At 40.4% G+C, this 19,692-nt stretch overlaps 1 protein-coding gene across 5 annotated transcripts in view; it reads left to right on the plus strand.

Moving 5' to 3' along the window:
* fndc3a (fibronectin type III domain containing 3A) overlaps nucleotides 1–19,692 on the plus strand; it is a 142,498-nt gene that overhangs the window by 16,450 nt on the left and 106,356 nt on the right. For 3 of the 5 annotated variants that reach the window (XM_052013963.1, XM_052013969.1, XM_052013965.1), the window contains one exon: nucleotides 14,330–14,463. In XM_052013963.1, coding sequence (XP_051869923.1) covers nucleotides 14,371–14,463 — 93 coding nt within the window. In that variant the 5' untranslated portion in view covers nucleotides 14,330–14,370. Of the gene's footprint in view, nucleotides 1–4,912; nucleotides 5,106–14,329; nucleotides 14,464–19,692 lie in introns of all 5 variants that reach the window. The other 2 variants (XM_052013964.1, XM_052013966.1) reach the window with 1 other exon arrangement.

Consider the following 19,692-nt stretch of genomic DNA (forward strand, 5'->3'; position numbering starts at 1 on the left):
CAGATTGAGTTTGTCCTACCTTTCATCAACTGGGCATACATGGGCAATTTTCATAATGTCACATAGATATCAATGTTGTAGGAACTGTTCAGTTATAAGCATGGGCAGTTTTGAATTATGTTTTAAGGACTACATTGGGATGTTGTTGGGTCCTGTAGCCTTTATCCTGTATTATCATCCATGTGTGGAATGAATCTAATTGACAAAAGTTTGCTTCTGGGGTGATAGAGATCAATCATCTGTTGCTGCTTCTGGATGAAGATGATTGAATAGACTTACAAAGGCTGGTGGATTTTGGCTAGGTAAAGGTATTGATGATGTGAAGCTCTGCTGGATAAATGGAGTTGAGATATAATTGCATTGATGAAATTGTATGGCAGAACTGGTGCTTGTAGCTGAACATCTTAGTCCTGTTTTGAAATTGTTGATAATACTTGCTTTACATTTGTTATAAAAACAGAAAATACTGGAAACACTTAGCAGGCGGGTGGCATCTGTAGATAGAGAAACAGTGTTTCATTTCAAAGACCCTTTGTCAGAACTGGGAAAGAAAGAAAATAAGTTTTCATTTGGAGAGAAGATGAGGTGGGATGGTTAGAACAAAGGGGATATCTCTGAAAGGGTGAGACCAGATGAGTAAATCTGGCAATTGGAAGCGATTTATGCTTTGTGTTGTTTTGCTAATAGTAGAGCTGTGAGATGTGTCCAGGGGCCAAGTGAGAGGGAAAACTGAGCCAAAATCACAGAAGGATGTCAGACAGATATGGCCAGTTCTGATGTATATAGAAAGAAAGAGCAAGTTACCTAAGGTTGGAGAATTTGGTGTTAAATCTAGAAGGCTGCAATGTGTCCAGACAGAGCATGAAGTGGTATTCTTGAATGTTGTGTTGGGCATTATTGTAACAGTTGTTGGAGACCATAGGTCAGAATTTGAGTGGGATGGAGGAATAAAATGGCATGGATCCTGAAGCTCAGTGACACTTCTGTGGACTGAATGCAGGTCCTCCATGAAGCGATCACCCAATTTGCATTTGGTTTCTTCAGTGTAGAGGAAACCACATTGTGAACACTGAATAGCGTAACTAAATTGGAAGAAGTATAAGTAAATCACTGCTTTACCTGGAAGGCCTTTTTGGGTTCCTGGGAGATGAGAAGGGAAGAGGTAAAGGTAGGAAGTCAAACCATGGCAGGTCATACACAGTGAATGGCAGGGCCCTGGGGAGTATTGTTGAACTGAAACACGGGGGGGGTACATGTAATAGTTCCCTGAAAGTGGCTGCACACATAGACAGGCTTGCCTTCATTGGCCATGGCATCGAGTACAAGAGTTGGGATGTCATGTTATAGTTGTACAAAACGTTGGTTACACCAAACTTGGAGTATTGTGTTGTAGTTCTGGTTGCCATACTATAGGAAGGATGTGATTAAGCTAGAGAGGAGGCAAAGAAATCATAAGGATGTTGCCTAGATTGGAGGGCTTGAGTTATAAGGAGAGATTAGATAGGCTGGGACTGTTTTCCCTGGAGTGAAAGAAGGCTGAGGGATAACCTTATAGAAGTTTATAAAATCATGAGGGGCATAGATAGAGCAGATAGTCACGGCCTTTTTCACTGGATAGGGGAGTCTAAAACTAGAGGGTATAGATTTAAGGTGAGGGAGGAAAGTTTTAACAAGGACCTGAGGAGCAAGTTTTTCCACACAGAGCGTGGTAGGCATATAGAACAAGCCTGTAGAGGCAGGTAAAATTTCAACGTTTAAAAGATATTTGGACCCATACATGGATATGAAAAGAGGGATATGGGCCAAATGCAGGCAAATGGAAGTGGTTTAGATAGGCATCTTGGTTGGCATGGATGAGTTGGGCTGAAGGGCCTGATTTCACGCTGCATAACTCTGACTCTATCCCAGGTGTTGCATCTCCTGCTATTGCATGGAAAGGTAGCATGAGATGGGGAGTGGTTGTTGGGGATAGAAGAGTGATCAGGTGACAGTGAAGAGAACAATCCCTTCAAAATGCTGAAAAGGGACGGTAATATTTGTCTGGTGGTGTAATCATTGGCTGTGGCGGAAATTAGGATGATCAGCTGAAAGTGGAAGATGGTGGGATAAAAGGCAAGGACTGGGGGAACTTTGATTTTGTTTTGTTCAAGAGAAGGGAATTGAGAGCAGATAATGGGAAATAAATGAAATGCAGCCAAGGGCTCTGTCCACCATGGTATGGAAAAACCCATCCTTTAGGAAGAAGGAAGATAGTTTAGAGGTACCTCATCATCAGATGTGATGGAAATGGAGTCCTTACAGGAGGCAGGGTTGAAGGAGTATAAAGATAACTGTGGGAATCTGAGGGCTTGTAATGGATGTTTGTGTCTTGCCTATCCCCTGAGATGGAGACAGTGAGATCCAGAAATGAAAGGGAAGAGTCAGAAATGGGTATGTGAAGGTAAGAACAGGGTGAAAACTGGCAGCAAAAGTGAAATTTTTGAGATATGTATGAGTGCAGAAAGCAGCACCAATGTAGTTGTTGATGTACTGGAAAAAGAGTTGAGTGAACAAAGACTGCCCACAGATACACCATTGACTTGGAGAAAGTGAGTAGAGTAGAAGTTATTCAATGTGAGAATGAGTTCAGCCAGGCAAATGGGTATGTTGGTGAAGGGAAACTGGGGATTCTGTTCAAGGAAGTAGCAGAAGGCCACAAATTAGCCTGATGTAGGATGGAGGTGTAGAGTGATTGTATATCCATGATGAAGAGGAACCAGTTGGCGGCAGAAAATTAGAAACTGAAGCAGTGGAGGGCATCCAAAGTGCCCTGAATATAAATGGAAGGGACTGGACCAGGGGAGAAAAGATAGAATCAAAGCATGAAGAAGTGGGTTTGGTTTAGCAAGAGCAGGCTAAAACAATGAGTCTACCTGATGGCCCTTTTTGTGGGTCTTGGGCAGAAATTAGAAATTGGCAGCACATAGCTGGGGCACTATGAGTTTGGAAGCTGTGGAGGGAAGGTCCTGTGAGGAATTGAGGTCCATAACTGGGTGGGAGACAATGGTAGCATCATGGTCCAGAGGGAGGTTTCTCTGAGGGCTGATGTTTAGCCTCTGCGAGATGGAAGTAGCTCACCAGACCACAACAGTGTTACCCTTGTTTACAGGACAATGTCAAGATGGCTTCTCAGTGAGTGGAGTGCTGCAAGTTCAGAAGGGGGTAGCTTAGAGTGAGTGAGGGGAGTGGAAAATCAAGGCGGTCAATATTCAATTTTTAGTTAGCAACAAACAGCTCTTGAGAGGGAAGAGGCCAGAAGGAAAGTTCCAGATAGATTGGGAATTCTGAAGACAGGAGGAAGAGTTTGCAGTACTGGGTGAAGATACCTGGCCAGAGAAATGGGTGTGAAGGTCATGGTTATTTCACATTTTCAGTATCTTCAATTCTAAGAATTTCGCTTGCTTTTCACTTCTCTTTTCTCTATCTCTAGGGGAAAAGCTTCTTGGATCTTAAATTTACAAAAATGCTTTTGTGAAGGGTTCATGTTTTCCATAAACAACATGCTCAAATTGTTTAGAGTACTACAAGGAATACTATGCAGCTTGGCAATATTTTGCAAAGGACAAGAAGCAACATTAAGCAATGTAATCTGGTGAAATCTTTTTTATTTTGATCGGTCAATCTTGCTTCATAAAATTGATATGTCCTTCGTAGAGTGTAATTTTATATCAATAAGCCTGCTATTTGGAGGGATTAGCTTAATAAAGGGTTCATTATTCACCCTGCAGTCTGTAATGTGAGAATTTTAGTGCAGAGGTTTATAGTTCAGTTTTTGGAAAGTTTGGGTTTGCCTATCAAAGCAGATTTTCATAATTAGGTGTGAGAAGAAAAAAAAGAAACCACAGTTTTAACAAGTCGAAAAGGTAAAATATTTTGTTATTTTGCTGTATTATTGGATTAACATTTAGTCTGATGTTATTCAACAAAATTGCTCGCTTATTTGAAATTGTTTGGAATTCTTTGTATGAAGTTTTCTGAAATGTTGGTCGAATTCAGCATTTCAGAATTCACTGAAATCAGAAAAGTGATTACAAAATACTTGGGTGAATTTTTTATACACTTTATACATTAGACTTTTTATGCACTTTAATTAACTACTTCATATTTCATATGATATTTGTGGGATTAGCAAGGTGTTGTGGCAGGGTCATGCTCTAATAAATAATTTCTCAATGTCTTGCAGGAGGCCAATGGTATTTAGTTCATATTATTAAAGTCTTGCAGAATTGTTCCCATTGGGAATATGTTGTCTATACCATTTCAAAGATTGTGATAGAAGTCCATGGACAGCAGTAATTTCCATAAATATTAGTGTAAATCAATCAAGCATAATGTAAATGAAAAGTCCATGTTATTGGAGCTCATAGAAGCAAAAGGCCAGAGGTACTGAGGCCGTAATCAGATAACAAGGGAAGGATGCAGATGAGAAGTGGAGGTCAGATATTGTATATGGATAGTAAAAGGTAGGGAATGGACTGAGAGAGCTGAGTCTTTTTATGGAGCTGTAAAGAAAAGTTCTTTTTTCCACAAATGAAAATTTTTGAGCATTTGTTACGGGGAAATAAATGTAATTATTGCATGTTTAGGTAATGCTAGTACTAAATGTATGTTACAATTGTGCCTCTTAAAATAACTTGTTATAAAGAGAACTAATAATGCGATGATGTTGTGCACTGACCATTAGTGAGTGCAGTTTAAATTGATATTTTATTTAGATACCAGGCTACAAATTAATAATTTAATAATATAGCAACATTACAAAATATTTTTCCTTACTCAACTTGTTAAATCCCCCTCTCAAAAATCATCTGTTTTGATAGGCAACCCCAAACTTTCTAGCAACTGAACTATACACTTCTGCATTAAAATTCAGGTATCCCATATCTCAAGAGCAACTTCTCATCAAATGCAGATGTCCAGGACTAAATCCATTGTTGCCTCCAGTGCTACACTGCAGTCTAAGGAAAATGAAGACCACAACCTGAAACCAGGAATCAAGCTTATGGCCTGCTAAGCAGCAGTGAGCCCCACCCTCCTGTGTGTGTCAGAGAGACAGACAACCTTTAGTAGGTATCTCAAGAGCCCTGGAGAAGTACCACTAAAACAACACTGAAGAATCCTTCTCATCTTCTGGCAGGGAAGGTGAACTAATGTCAGTGTTCCTCTCAGATCAACGTCCCCAGCATTGAGATTCTGATCACAACCCACTACCACTGGGCCATGTTGTTTGTGTGTCTGATAGCAGACTCCTGAAACAAGCAGAGACGCAAGAGATTGCAGATTTTGGAATCTGGAGCAACAAACCACCTGCTGGAAGAACCCAGCAGGTTAAGCAGCATCTGTGGAGAGGGGAAAGGAATTGTTGACATTTCAACCTGAAACTTTGACAGTCCTTTTCCCCTCACAGATGCTGCACAACCTGCTGGGTTCTTCCTGCAGTTGGTTGCTCCTGAAACAAACATTCTACTCCAAGTTTTGTGCTGGCAAGGGGCCACCAGGAGAACACAGAAAATGCTGCATAGATGTCCTCAAAGCCTGTTTGAAAAAAAGTAAGGTTATTGATTCAAGGAAATACCTTGCCCAAAGTCAGTCAAACTGAAGGAAGGCACTGGGCCTATTCTGAAGTGCATAGAGGCCAAATACAAATGGTAGAAGGAATGTCAAATGATCTGAACAGCTCAGTTACCTTGTTACGCTCCACCTTCCCCACCTATGCAGATTCCACACGGGGCTCATTAGTCACCTCGGAACTTGTAAAGCTATAGTGGGAACAAGTCATACTTGTCCCTGAAGTAGGCTAAGAAGGTGACTAAAAGGAAAGCAAAGGAGTGTTAGAATTAGAGCATTAAACTTTGGAAGACTGACTTTGAGATGGGGGGGGGGGGGTGGAAATATACACATACTGGTAAGAGAATCAATTAAACAGATTTAAAACAAAATGTAGAGGTGGATTGCTAATCAAAAGAAGACCTTCATTTCCTCACAAAGGCTGGCAAGAGTGAATTTCATCACTGATGTCTACCATCATTGATAGGTGGCTCTTGCAGTAGGGGTAGTGGTCCATGATTTCCGGGATCTTCCTGTGGAGCTTTATTGTCAAGGAAGACGGGTAAAGGACCTTTGTAATGTGGATGTTAAGTGTAACACCCATTCCTGTGCTTCAGTGAACAGGTTAATGATGACTTGGATCTTGGCCTCCAAATGTTCAGGTGTGCAAGTGTCATATTGTGGCAGCTCGATGACTGAGGCGTATTTTATTGTGCATCTGATGCAAATTGAAGTTTCTCATTTGTCTTAAAGAATAGTGGAAAGCTTGTTAGAGCACGATATACCATAGCAGTGAGAAAGAATGAATGTTGGGATGATGACACAATCTTGCTTTTCATTTATCTGCACTGAGATTGGATCTAGTGGGCAAGGGTATGTCTGAGTGCATACCTGCTGGCAGGCACCTATGCACATGTCCGCCTGTGTTTGTGTGTTAATGTCGAGTCTGATCTCCAGTCACTTTGGTCCTCACTTGATGCTGAATCAAGGTATCACTCTGTCAAGTCAAATATGGCAGCTGGTGTGTGATGGCTATCACATGTTAAAATAAATCACAGACTGGCACCTTCCACTCCTAAATATGTTCCTGGAAGGAGAGGATCAATATCAGCAGTCTAGATAAAGACATATCACCTGGTAGCACTCACATCTACCATGATGAAGTGCTCTGAGAGATTGGTTATGGCTAGAATTAACTCCTGCCTGAGCAAGGACCTGAACCTGTTGCTGTTGCAATCCACCTACCGCCACAACAGGTCTGCAGCAGACCCAATCTCACTAGCTGTGCACTCTGGAGCACCTAGACAACAGGAAAACATACATCAGGCTGCTGTTCGGTGTTCAATACCGTCATCCCCTCAGTATTAATCACCAGTCTTCAAAACCTGGGCCTCTGTACCTCCCTCTGCAACTAGATCCTTGACTTCCTCATTGGGAGGCCACAGTCAGTGTGGATCAGTAATAACATCTCCTCCTCGCTGACAATCAACATAGGCACACCTCAAGGATGTGTGCTTAGCCCACTGCTCTACTCTTTCTACACTCATTACTGTGGCTAAGAACAGCTCAAATGCTATCTATACATTCGCAGATGACAACACTGTTGTTGGTAAAATCTCAGATGGTGACAAGTGTTACGAACTGGGTTACTGTTGGTGAAGTCCCTTTAAGATAGAGCATAGTGGTGTGTGTGTGTTGGCGTGGTTACGACAACAGAAGATAAAGGACGTAATGATGTTTTTGAAGCAGTCAGTCGGAGTCAGTCAGAGGAGGGAGGAGAGAGAGAGAGACACCAGCCTGCTAGTTTCTCTATCGATGGATGAGAAACAATAACTGTGCCTGTCACTACAATCCACGTATGGATTTTTGGAGTAATCTGGTGGAGTCCAGTTTGTTGTTAACCTGTAGCGGGAAACAGGTATTTGTGTGGACAGCCACATCTCGGATGCTTTTCGGGGTGGCAGATACTTTGGAATGAAGCAGTGGAGTTCACTTTGTTGTTGACCTGTAGAAGGAAACAGGTATTTGTGTGAACGGCCACGATTCGAGAGCCTTTTGGGGTGAGGAAGAAGCGGTGGAGTAGTCACTGCTGAGTAAACACTGAGGTGTCATTTGGGTTCCATCGTGGAACATTTGGATTTCGTAATTACTCTCTATTTTCTCTCTACATCTACGTCTTATCTTCAGACAACGGTGGTTGTTGAAGAAGCCTTTGCTCATGTTTCACCTTATGGCTTGCTGACTGGAACTTTAAGAACTATTCCTGGACTTGGAGTTCAGGAATTTGCCACACACACACTACGAGTTTAGTTTTTGGGGAAAATGTTTAAGATTTAACATTTTTACTTCTAACATTCTAACATTTTTACTTTTATTTTTCTTATTATCATAAGTAACTATTAATAAAGTAGTTTTTTAACACTGAATCATGACTCAGTGTGTTTCTTTTGTTGCTGGTTCATAACAAAATGAGGCACACAGGAATGAGATAGTTTGGCTGGTTAAGTGGCATCGCAGCAACAACAACCTTGCATTCATCATCAGCGAGACCAAGGAATTGATTGTGGACTTCAGTAAGGGGAACTTCGGAGAATATATATATACTAGCCCTCATTGAGGGGTCAGCAGTGGAAAGGGTGAGCAGCTTCAAGTTCCTGGGCGTCAACATCTCAGAAGATCTATCCTGGAACCAATACATTGATGCAATCATGAAGAAGGCATGCCAGCAGCTCTACTTTGTTAGGAGATTTGGCATGTCACCAAAGACTCTTGCAAATTTCCATAGATGTATAGTGGAGAGCATTCTGACTGGTTGCACCACAGCCCAGTATGGAGGTTCCAATGCACAGGATTGCAAGAGGCTACAGAGGGTTGTAGACTCAGCCAGCTCCATCATGGGCACAACCCTCCCCACCATCGAGGATATCTTCAAGAGGTGGTGCCTCAAGAAGGTGGCGTCCATCACTAAGGACCCTCACCAGCCGGGACATGCCCTCTTCACGTTACTACTATTGGGAAGGAGGTACAGGAGCCTGAAGACCCATACTCAACATTTTAGGAACAGCCTCTTCCATTCTGCTATCAGGTTTCTGAACAGTCCATGAACACTACCTTATTCCTTTTTTGCACTTTATTTATTTTGTAATGTATAATAATTTTTATGCCTTTGCACTGTACTGCTACTGCAAAACAACAGATTTCATGTCATATAATAAACCTGATTCAGATACGTGATTGTCAAAGTGACCTGACAGAGTGATGTCTTAATTGAACAGCAATGGAGTTGACTGGAGACCAGACTCTACATTAATACCCACATAGGTCACATACATAGATTCTCTGGGAGCTCAGATGTTCTGTCGTTGAAATTGCTGCCCTGAATGGGTCGCAACAGCCAGTAAAAGGCCAGCTCAAAGACCAAGATAGTGGATACACCACCTTCTGGAAAGTCAAACTGGAAGAGGAATTTCAAGAGTCGAGCTTTGCCCTTTAAAAATGAGCTAGTCTGATGTCACAATAAGAAACTTTCAAGACCTTCCCAATTGCTCTACCACTGCAGTCATCAGTGCATCTGTCCCAACCCTGGAAGCTGCTGATGAGCCCCAGGAGAACTTTGTAATCCTGATGTTAGAAAAAAATCCCCGATCCCCATCCAAGAGCGAGATAAACTTGATTTTCTGTGTGATTTCAGTGCCAGGGTCAGAAATGACACAATCCTTTGTTAAGGTGTGATTGGCAAGGTGGGAGTAGCGAAAACCAACTCCAGTAGAGTCGTCGTCGTCCTCCTCCTCCTCCTCCTCCTGATAAAATGCTTGCAACACAATCTTGTATAACCAACATCCTGTTTCGTACGCAATTGAGCTCGTGACAATGCCCAATTCAAGTACTGGCATGAATTAAGTTGTGTCATTGTCCTAGCAAGTGACCCTGGATTTGAGTAGAAGCTGTAATTTGCTATCTTGAAGAATGTTGCTTTAATTTTATATTGTTTTTCTTATTAAAGCTTATTACTGTACATGATGTTGAATCTTGAAATGCCATGAAGATGGTACCTTTTAAATGCATTCAGTAGGTAATCTGTCCTCTTGCTGCTGGATTTTGTGTGTGGAAGTACCTGCTGTTCAGATTAATTTTTAATTAATGGCTTCTATACCTGCAATATTTTACCTAATTATTTTGAGAGGTTACCCCTCAATCACTCGCTGGGAGGGCATATGCAGTCCTTGCACTTCTGCTATGGAATGTCAACTCAGCAAAATGAATTATTTGTGCATATTAAATATCCTGGATTCCAGTGGAAACTAATTTTCTATCTAAAACAATGTTTCAGTTTTACATTGTTTTACTTATTAAAATAAGTTACTGTGCATGACATTGAATCTTTGTTTGCCTGGAAAATTGTAAGATTTTTTTTAGAAGAGCCAAAATCTACTACCATTGTCACCTTACAACTAATAGGTAAAGTTCAATAGAGAAAAAACTAAAATTGTCTATGTATAAGGACCATTTAAATCAACTAGCTTAATCACAGTAAACACAATTGATAAGGGAAATGGATCAAGGCTGCGTGCATTCCAATATCTGACTAATAATGACTTTAATTGCCTAAGATATAAAACTTCACTCACAGTTTAATTTTTCCTGCTTTCAGTTACATAAATGATTCATATGAGTCGAATTTTTTTCGTGTTTCTAAATTCAAAAGTGCAGTTACCCACTGCACATTTTGATATAGGTAAGACCTCTTTTATTTGAAGTAGACTTTTTTTGTGATAGATCATTTTAGAATTTGCTTATTTAAAGTAGGCTGATAATTTCTGTTTTCCACTTAGTGATTATTACAAATTAGGATTGCACTTGAGTTTCAGAACTTACGAAAAGACAGTATTCATTTAAGTATTGATTTGTCATCAATATTTTTAGTGTGTCGTACTTTAATTTGCATATTTCGTGGTTTGTTTCAAAGAGATACAGCACAGAAATGGGCTCTTCATACCAGGTTTATGCCAACTACGAAGCACCCATTTACACCAATCCTCCATTAATCCCATTCTTATTCACCCTATGTTCTCATCAATTGTCCTCAGATTCTACCATTCATTTCCGCACAAGGGGTAATTTATAGTAACCAGTTAACCTACCAATCTATACATGTTAGGGATGTGGGAGGAAACAGGAGCACGAGCAGAAACCCAAGGGATCAGAGGGAGAGACTGAAAACAGGCAGCAGCGGAAGTCAGGATTAAACCCAGGTCAGTGGAAATGTGAGGCAGCAGCTCTACTGGATATTAGCACTGTTCCAACTTGTATTTAAAAATGACTTAAGTGAGTGCAGCTTGAAGCACTGGTATATCCTGAAATAATTATGCATTTGGTATTTAGAAATGGCTGATATTCAACAGTATGTTTGTCTCAGTTTCCTGCTGCATTCGAATGTGAATGTAAGAATTAGATGCAGGGCCAGGCCTGTTGTGCCTGCTCTGCTATTCAATAAAAATGTTGCACAACTTCCCTCATGATCACATGTCCCTTGATTATCTTAATACTGAAAAATATCAACCTCTGTCTTGAATATTTTGAGCGACTGAGCCCCCCAACCCCCTTGGGTAGAGAATTGCAAAAGGTCACTGTCCCTTGGGTGAATTTATTTCCAATTTGGAGATGCTTGCTGTATTTAAGATGCTCGTTGCATTTAAGATGCTCAACCAAAATGAATGGAGGGACAGTATTTGTCCTAATTAAACTATTTCTGTATAAATTGACTATAGTTTAACTTCCTCCAATGTTTTAAGGTATTTTCATGTGTATCTCAGAGATGCTTGCTAAACAAAGCTGGAAAGTGGAATCAATGATGTATGGTAAATCACAAAGGAAATTTGCCCTGCACTTATTGGCTTTTAGCAGTAGAAATCTGTAGACCTTTCTTGGTTTATGTATGGGGAAAAAATGCTTCAGATTATATACAGCACACTCTCAATTTTTTTTATTCAGTTATGATCAATTTTTATTTGCAAATCACATCCAAGCAAAATAATATTTTTGTCATGCTTTATGTCAGCATTGCTGTGATAAAGAAGTCAGCTGTCATGATTTATGCCTGGCATGATGGGGGATAAAGAAGGCTGCTAATATTGGAGAACTGCAAACAGTCAACCCTCTTCCCCTATGATTTTTTATAAATAGTTATTTTGTCTGCAATATACAGAAGCAATAAAAAAAATCTATCCCTTGTGTTTTTATCTATGGTTTGGCTGCATGACAAATTAAAGTATGGCATCACAAAGCAAAATGAAACTGTAGTTCCCACGAGGCTAAATTTGGTTGTAGATTAACATGCCACATTATTAGTATCTTCTCTCATAAATACTTCTTGTAGGTGATCACTTAGTAAAAGGCTGTTTCATCCTTGATTTCAACTGCAATTTCATCCTTAAGTACATTTGATAGCCCTTGGTTATACTGGAAATAATTCATATAGTTGTAATTGAGTACTACAATTGTTTGCTTATTGCATGGTGTTCATTTTTATCACACCCTTTCCCTTTATGTTGATATGCTTTGTCCCTCTGAATGGCAGACCTCACACTGGGAGGGCAGGGTGAATGGTGAGTAAAAGATGGCTTGGGTATTTTGCTATTTCAGTCAGGTATGCTTTGGTGACGTGAGAGGAAGTAAATGAACTTTTCGATGCTCACATGAAAAGTGCCCAAGGAAGGGCAGTTATGCAGAGTGATAGGAGAAAAATTGGTATTAGGAAGTAAGGGAGAAGGATTGTAATTGAGCCATGAGATGGTAGATGATCTGACAAATCTGAAGGCCGATGAGTTGAAGATCATGGAATTCTGGAAATTGTCAAGTATAGAAGGAGGGTGCTGAAGTGGAAGTATCTTAAATGTAGTGCACTCAGTGAAGGGCCTATTGATAAATGCATAAGGAACTTTCAGTGATCTGGCATAGAAAATTGTATGTGTGTAGTGAAATTAGATGAATTAGATGGAATCCTTTCAGGATGCTGGGAGGGAGGAAGTCCACTGACATGGCAGCAGCAGGCCTGTACTTGATGTCTGTGGAATGCATTATCATTGGGGAAACCTATAATGTGGCAAGCTAAGGAAGAGAATGATTAAGTTGAAAATAGATCAGTTCCCATAGTTACATCTTTAGGCCTGATGTCAGCTGATAAATTAACAGAATCTATTAAAGATGAGAACAATTTCAGCTGGCTTCAGGAGGTTGGTGATAAATGGAGGTTGGTTGAACCTTTGCTGAAGTAAAAGTGATGATGGGCGGAGGTGTAGAAAGGTTGTATTTATGATGGAAAGGGTTTCATGGGGACCAGAAAATCTGAAATCACTGAAGTAACAATACTGCAATGGCGAAGTCATGGATACAAGTAGAGAGAGTGGGCAAGATGGGAAAAGAGAATTAAGATGAAATGTTAGTGGAAAAAGAGTTGAAATGTTAGGTGTACTAGAGCTTTCTATTTGTGTTCTTTGCAGAGGACCTCCTATGAGTTTGGAAGTACAATCTTCAAAAGAGCTGAGTTTCTGGGGAGTATTGGCTTAATCTTTTGTATTGTGAACATGGTTCAGAGGTTTGGCAAGAGCGTGCAAGTATCCTTCAGTCATCTTAAGCCTGGAATTAGAACTGAGGAAACAAAGCACTGCATCTTTAGAGGGAGATGAGATTATTGAGTTGAAAAATTGGAATAATTACTTCCTGAGTCTTAAGAAAAAGAGAGAATGAGGTATCACGTGGAAGTCCAGAAAATCAATGAAGGCAGGAGACTAGAAGGATCACATATTCAGGCCTGCAGTGTTTCCTTTGAAAACAAAGTGGGGGGGGGGGGGGTGGGTGGAATGGAAGTGAAGGCAACAAAAGCAGAAAAGCTCAGCATCATATCTACCTTGCAGTTTGTTGAAGTGGGATGTCTTGGCAGATGAAGCTGTTTGTGTGGCAGATTGAAGGCAGATTATTTTTGATTAAAGGAAGGCCAGAGGAAAGCATTAAAATTCAGGGGAGGATAAAGTTAGAAAAAGAGAAAGGGTCCAAAGGGAAGATAGATCAAGAAGTAACCTAAAAGCAGAATGCTGGAAATGCTCGGCAGGTCAGGCAGCATTGGTGGAGGGAGAAAAGTTTCAGCTCAGTAACCTTTCAACAGAAGATAGATTGGCACCCAGGAATTTTGAGCTTCAAAAATTTGTTACCTGAAATTAGGAGGAATTGTTTTTGTCTGATAAGTATATATTGAGCTAATGTTACTGAAGAGATGTTGACAGCATGAATGCAATGGCATGTGGAGATTAAGTTTCCTACTTTATTTAATTTTTGCCTTTTACCTTGTATAAAGTCCTATTAAGATTGAATGTAGCCCTATTAGGTTTAGAAGTAGGTTATTTTGGTAATCTCTCAGCAGCTATACTGCACTTGGCAACTTTTGGGGGAGGGGGTGGTGGGGTTCTGCAGCATGGCAGCACTTTAATAAGGTGGAATTCTAGCTGTAACTGGAAAAGAACAATGTAAAGGGGGCTTTCCAAATCTGGATGAGGGACATGTTTGCAGTAAAGTTGTAGGGTCTCAAGGATGTCAGGATCTGAAACGTGGAAAGGGACTGGTATGGGAGAGAGATCCCAGTTTCTTAAATTGATGGCTAGTATGAACCATTTTTGAACATTAAAAATAATCAGTTCCGATGCAGAGCTATTTTATATTCCACTAAAATACTGTCTTTCTTTTAAATCAGGAGTAGGAGAAAGAAACCAGTCTGTGGCTATACTTGTGATAATGGCAGAAAATCCACCACCACTTGATGCAACCTCGCTTCTCAATGTTGATTTGTCTCTTCTACCTCCTCTAGTGAATGGGGACGGGACACAGGTGAGCAATGCCAGAAAACATCCTCAAAATTTTTTGAAGCATTTCAAGACTTATTAGCTTCTTAAATTATTTTTTGGTAAACATTGTGTTTTACTTGCTTGGAATTCTTTTACTTTTTAACCACTGCTGATAAAGATTTGAAAAAAACACCATGAAATTAGATTTAACCCCTTTTTTGTGCACTAAACCTGCACTGCATGGAACAGTAACAGCCAAATGAATTTCCTGTGAAATATTGTGAATTGATCAAAAAGTCATTGAGTAGCATTAGGGTGGCTTGCACCCCAAGATATGCTAAAAGGGACCTATGCCATTCCCAAAGGGACCAGGCTCAACTGAATGCAGCTTTTGATATGTTGCTGCACACTCATTTGAGAAGTGCATCAGCTCTTAAAGGTGTACTCTCCATGGCAGTCAGACTTCAGCAGTTCATGTAATGATTGCCCTAAGGTGGGGAGAAACTGCAGGGAAGAGGGAGATGTGTATCCCAGTTTTGGCCCAAGTGCATGGAATTCCAGGGCAGTTTATAGCAGGAGGGACATCCTGTGCTGTGGTGGTGGTGGGGAAGCAGGATCATAGCTATGGTCACTGCACAAAGAACTGGCAGATTGTGTTTCTAGCTGTGCCATCCAGGTATGAGAATCGCCACTCATTTAAACATTGCAGAAATGAATTTCATGACTTCAAGATAAGTCAGGGTGAATCGCACATCACTGAAAGCAGTCATAGCAAGCCGTTTCAGTAATTGGATCTGGGATTCATTTATTGATGTGTTCTGATCCTGGAAAGGAATATGAGGGATTATTATTTGACATCAGAGTGCTCTTAGCTAATTATTATTGAAACTGCTGAGGCATCCTTTGAATCTCAGCAGCTAAATGTTGGAGACAGCACTGCTCATTTGATTAGCCTGCAGTCATTTCTGAAGCTCTGAAAACCCAACAGTAACTCTTCTTCCACAGACTTTTCTGCCCAACTTCCTGTATGGATTGACTTGCATTTTATGTGTTGAAGGCCCATTGACTTCTCTATGTGGCTATTCCTCATGAGTGAACTATGCCTGTTGATCAGAATATGGTGACATTACAGCTGAGTCCACCCTTATCCTTGCCAGATTACTACATTTCACTTTCTAGCAGATGTCCCTGGGTACTGATCAGAAGCAAGAGTTGCAAAGTACACTGAATCAAGGCAGCATATTGGAGATCTTGAACCAGAATCATTATGTTTTGAGTGGATTATTGCATGTTTTATTTTGAACTATCAAGGTAGTCCCTTATTTTTAAAGAACATAAGAAAATAGGAAAGGGAATAGGCTACTCAGCCCTTAAGCCTGCCCCACCAGTCAATGTAATAAGAGCTCATCTGCCCCATGTGTCATCTCTTCTGTGCCAGTTTCCCATAACTCTCTCAATTCTCTAATCTTTCAAAAATTCTAATTCCTCTTCAAATAACTCCAGTGATTTAGCCTCCACAACCCTCCAGGATAGAGAATTCTAGCGTTTTACCATCCTCTGCAAGAAGTCATTTCCATGCACTTCAGTTTTAAATGACTGCCCCCTTATCTTGTAATATTGTCTCCTTGTTTGAGATTCACCCACAAGTGGAAACATGTCAACATCTACCATTTCATGCCCCTTCAGTATCTTGTATGTTTCAATAAGATTGCCTCTCATTCTTATCTCTAAAGAATATAGATCCCATTTTGTTAGCTGCTGGTGATGGGACATTCCTATTATTCAAGTAGTTAGCCTACTGAATCACTTTTAGAGTGCCTCCAATGTCAGTATATCTTAAAAAAGGGGACCAGGTGTGGTCCTGTACATTTGTACTAAAGCCAACCAATAATCTTTATGGAATAAAAAAATCATCATATGAAACTCAATCATGCTGAGAGTTACAGAGTAGAACAGAACTCAGTACCAGAGATAACAGAAATAGAGTTGATTGATTTCAGTAAATGCTCATTAGCCTAGAAGAGCAGTCACCACCCAGCTGAATAAGCAGTACCTAAAGTGAAATTAGGAACCTGCTCCGAACCATAGAAAGAAAGAACATAAAAGTCATCTTTGACCCATAAGTAATGCGTTATGGGTGAAACTTCCCTTAGAGAGTAGTCATTGTGGAATTGTGAAGAACGTTTTTGGTGGGTGGGAAAGCAGGGTGGAGTGAGTGGTTCAAAGAGGTGAGGGAAAAGAAAAAATAAAGGGCTATGAGCAACTGCAGACAAAAACAAAGAAACAATATGTGGTGATCAGGATGGAGAAAAATGTCCAGAAAGGTACAGTGTTATTCTCAGCCCATAATCATTTATTATCCAAAAAATGTTTTAATTCACCTTGAGCCATCTATATTGTATTGTGGAAAGGAGCCCACACTGGCATATGTTTGGAAAAATACGAGTAAATGTTTTTTTAATGTGGTGCCAAGTTGAAAGTTGTGCCCAGGCACAAGTTGAAAGAAGAAGGGGATCAATAAAACTACAGGAGTTAATGCAGAGTTGCATTGAACTGTAATGGTCTGGCCATGGCTGAGCAACATGAAAGATTCATATTCTAGACTCGCATGTGAAGAATCAGCACTAGGAGGAGACTGTAGTGGGTTGTAGACAACTACAAAACTCTAATGCATTCAGGAAACAGGAGGGAAGAAGCTACAATGCACTCTGTTAATGTTATTTCTAGTAATGGTGCCTTGCCTTTCTATAGGCTTAATCCAACATCATGAGGCAATCTTAGGCTGGGAAAGATGTAGGAAATGTGAACAAAAGTCAGCCATTCAGCCCTTTGAGTCTGCTCTGTCATTTAATGGCTTATCACTTATAAAAATGCCACATTCCTGCTCCCTTCCCATAGCTCCTTTTAACAACTTTGCATGTAGAATTTTATCTACCTCCATTAGAATATTCAGTAACATGGTGTCTGTGTTACCAAATTCTGCAAGTTCACTACCCTCTGAGTGAAGAAGTTTCCCCTCATCTCAGTCCTAAATCTCTTGCCTTTGAGACATTGACTCCTTGTACTAAATACCTTAGCCAGAGGAAACATCCTTGCCAGATCCAGTCTGTCTTACCCTGTAAGAATCATGTAAGTCTCAATTAGGCTCTTGCTCATTCTTCTCAGCTCTAGTGAACATAAACCTAGTCAACTTAATCTCTCCTTGTATGAGTTCGGCGATCCCAGGATTCTGTCCAGTAAACCATCAATCCACTCTCTCAATGGCAAGTATATCCTTTCTTGGGTAAGGAGACCAGAACTGCACACAATTAAGGCTCTACAGTATATAATGTAGCAAAACATTCTTGTCTCTGTTCAAATCCTCTTGCAATGAAGGTCAATATTGCATTTGTTGTCTTAACTGCTTACTGTACCTACATGTTTAGTCTCAGTAATGCATGTATAAGGACACCCAAGTCTCTTGTTATATTAATACATCCCAGTCAAGTACCATTTAAGTAATATGCCATTTCTGTTTTTCTCACCAAAGTGGGTAACTTCATATTTATCCATGTTACAGTGGCATGCAAAAGTTTGGCCACCACTGGTCAAAATTTCTGTTATTGTGTATGGCTCAGCAAGTAAAAGATGACCTGATTTCCAAAAGGCATAAAGTTAAAGATGACACATTTCTTTAATATTTTAAGCAAGATTACTTTTTTATTTCCATCTTTTACAGTTTCAAAATAACAAAAAAGGAAAAGGGCCCAAAGCAAAAGTTTGGGCACCCTGCATGGTCAGTACTTAGTAATGCCCCCTTTGGCAAGTATCACAGCTTATAAGCACTTTCTGTAGCCAGTTAAGAGTCTTTCAATTCTTGTTTGGGGGATTTTTGCCCATTCTTCCTTGCAAAAGGCATCTAGTTCTGAGAGATTCTTGGGCCGTCTTGCATGCACTGCTCTTTTGAGGCCTGTCCACAGATTTTCGATGATGTTTAGGTTGGAGGACCGTGAGGGCCATGGCAAAACCTTCAGCTTGTGCCTCTTGAGGTAGTCCATTGTGGATTTTGAGGTGTGTTTAGGATCGTTATCCTGTGGTAGAAGCCATCCTCTTTTCATCTTCAGCTTTTTTTTACAGAAGGTGTGATGTTTGCTTCCAGAATTTGCTGGTATTTAATTGAATTCATTCTTCCCTCTACTAGTGAAATGTTCCCCGTGCCACTGGCTGCAACACAAGCCCAAAGCATGTTCGATCCACCCCCGTGCTTAACAGTTGGAGAGGTGTTCTTTTCATGAAATTCTGCACCCTTTTTTCTCCAAACATACCTTTGCTCATTGCGGCCAAAAAGTTCTATTTTAACTTCATCAGTCCACAGGACTTGTTTCCAAAATGCATCAGGCTTGTTTAGATGTTCCTTTGCAAACTTCTGATGCTGAATTTTGAGGTGAGGACGCAGGAAAGGTTTTCTTCTGATGACTCTTCCATGAAGATCATATTTGTGCAGGTGTTGCTGCACAGTAGAACAGTGCACCACAACTTCAGAGTCTGCTAAATCTTCCTGAAGGTCTTTTGCAGTCAAATGAGGGTTTTGATTTACCTTTCTAGCAATCCTACGAGCAGTTCTCTCAAAGTTTTCTTGGTCTTCCAGACCTCGACTTGACCTTCACCATTCCTGTTGACTGCCATTTCTTAATTGCATTATGAACTGAGGAAATGGCTACCTGAAAGCGCTTTGCTATCTTCTTATAGCCTTCTCCTGCTTTGTGGGCATCATTTATTTTAATTTTCAGAGTGCTAGGCAGCTGCTTAGAGGAGCCCATGGCTTCTGATTGTTGGGACAAGGTTTGAGGAGTCAGGGTATTTATAAAGCTTTGAAATTTGCATCATCTGGCCTTTCCTAACGATGACTGTGAACAAGCCATAGCCCTCACAAGCTAATGAAGGTCTGAGACCTTTGTAAAAGTTATCTGAGAACTCAAATCTCTTGGGGTGCCCAAACTTTTGCACGGTGCTCCTTTCCTTTTTTTTCACTCTAAAATTGTACAAAACAAAAATAATACACTAATCTTGCTTAAAATGTTGAAAAGAATGTTTCATCTTTAACTTTATGACTTTTGGAGATCAGTTCATCTTCTACTCACTTAACTATTCACAGTAACAGAAATTTTGACCAGGGGTGCCCAAACTTTTGCATGCCACTGTATGCTGCATCTGTCATGCGTTTTGCCACTTGCTGAATCTACCTAGGTTGCTTTGGAGCCTCTTTTCATCTTCACAGTTCAGAATCTCACCC

The sequence above is a fragment of the Pristis pectinata genome, chromosome 4 (assembly GCF_009764475.1).
Source record: "Pristis pectinata isolate sPriPec2 chromosome 4, sPriPec2.1.pri, whole genome shotgun sequence".
Taxonomy (NCBI): domain Eukaryota; kingdom Metazoa; phylum Chordata; class Chondrichthyes; order Rhinopristiformes; family Pristidae; genus Pristis; species Pristis pectinata.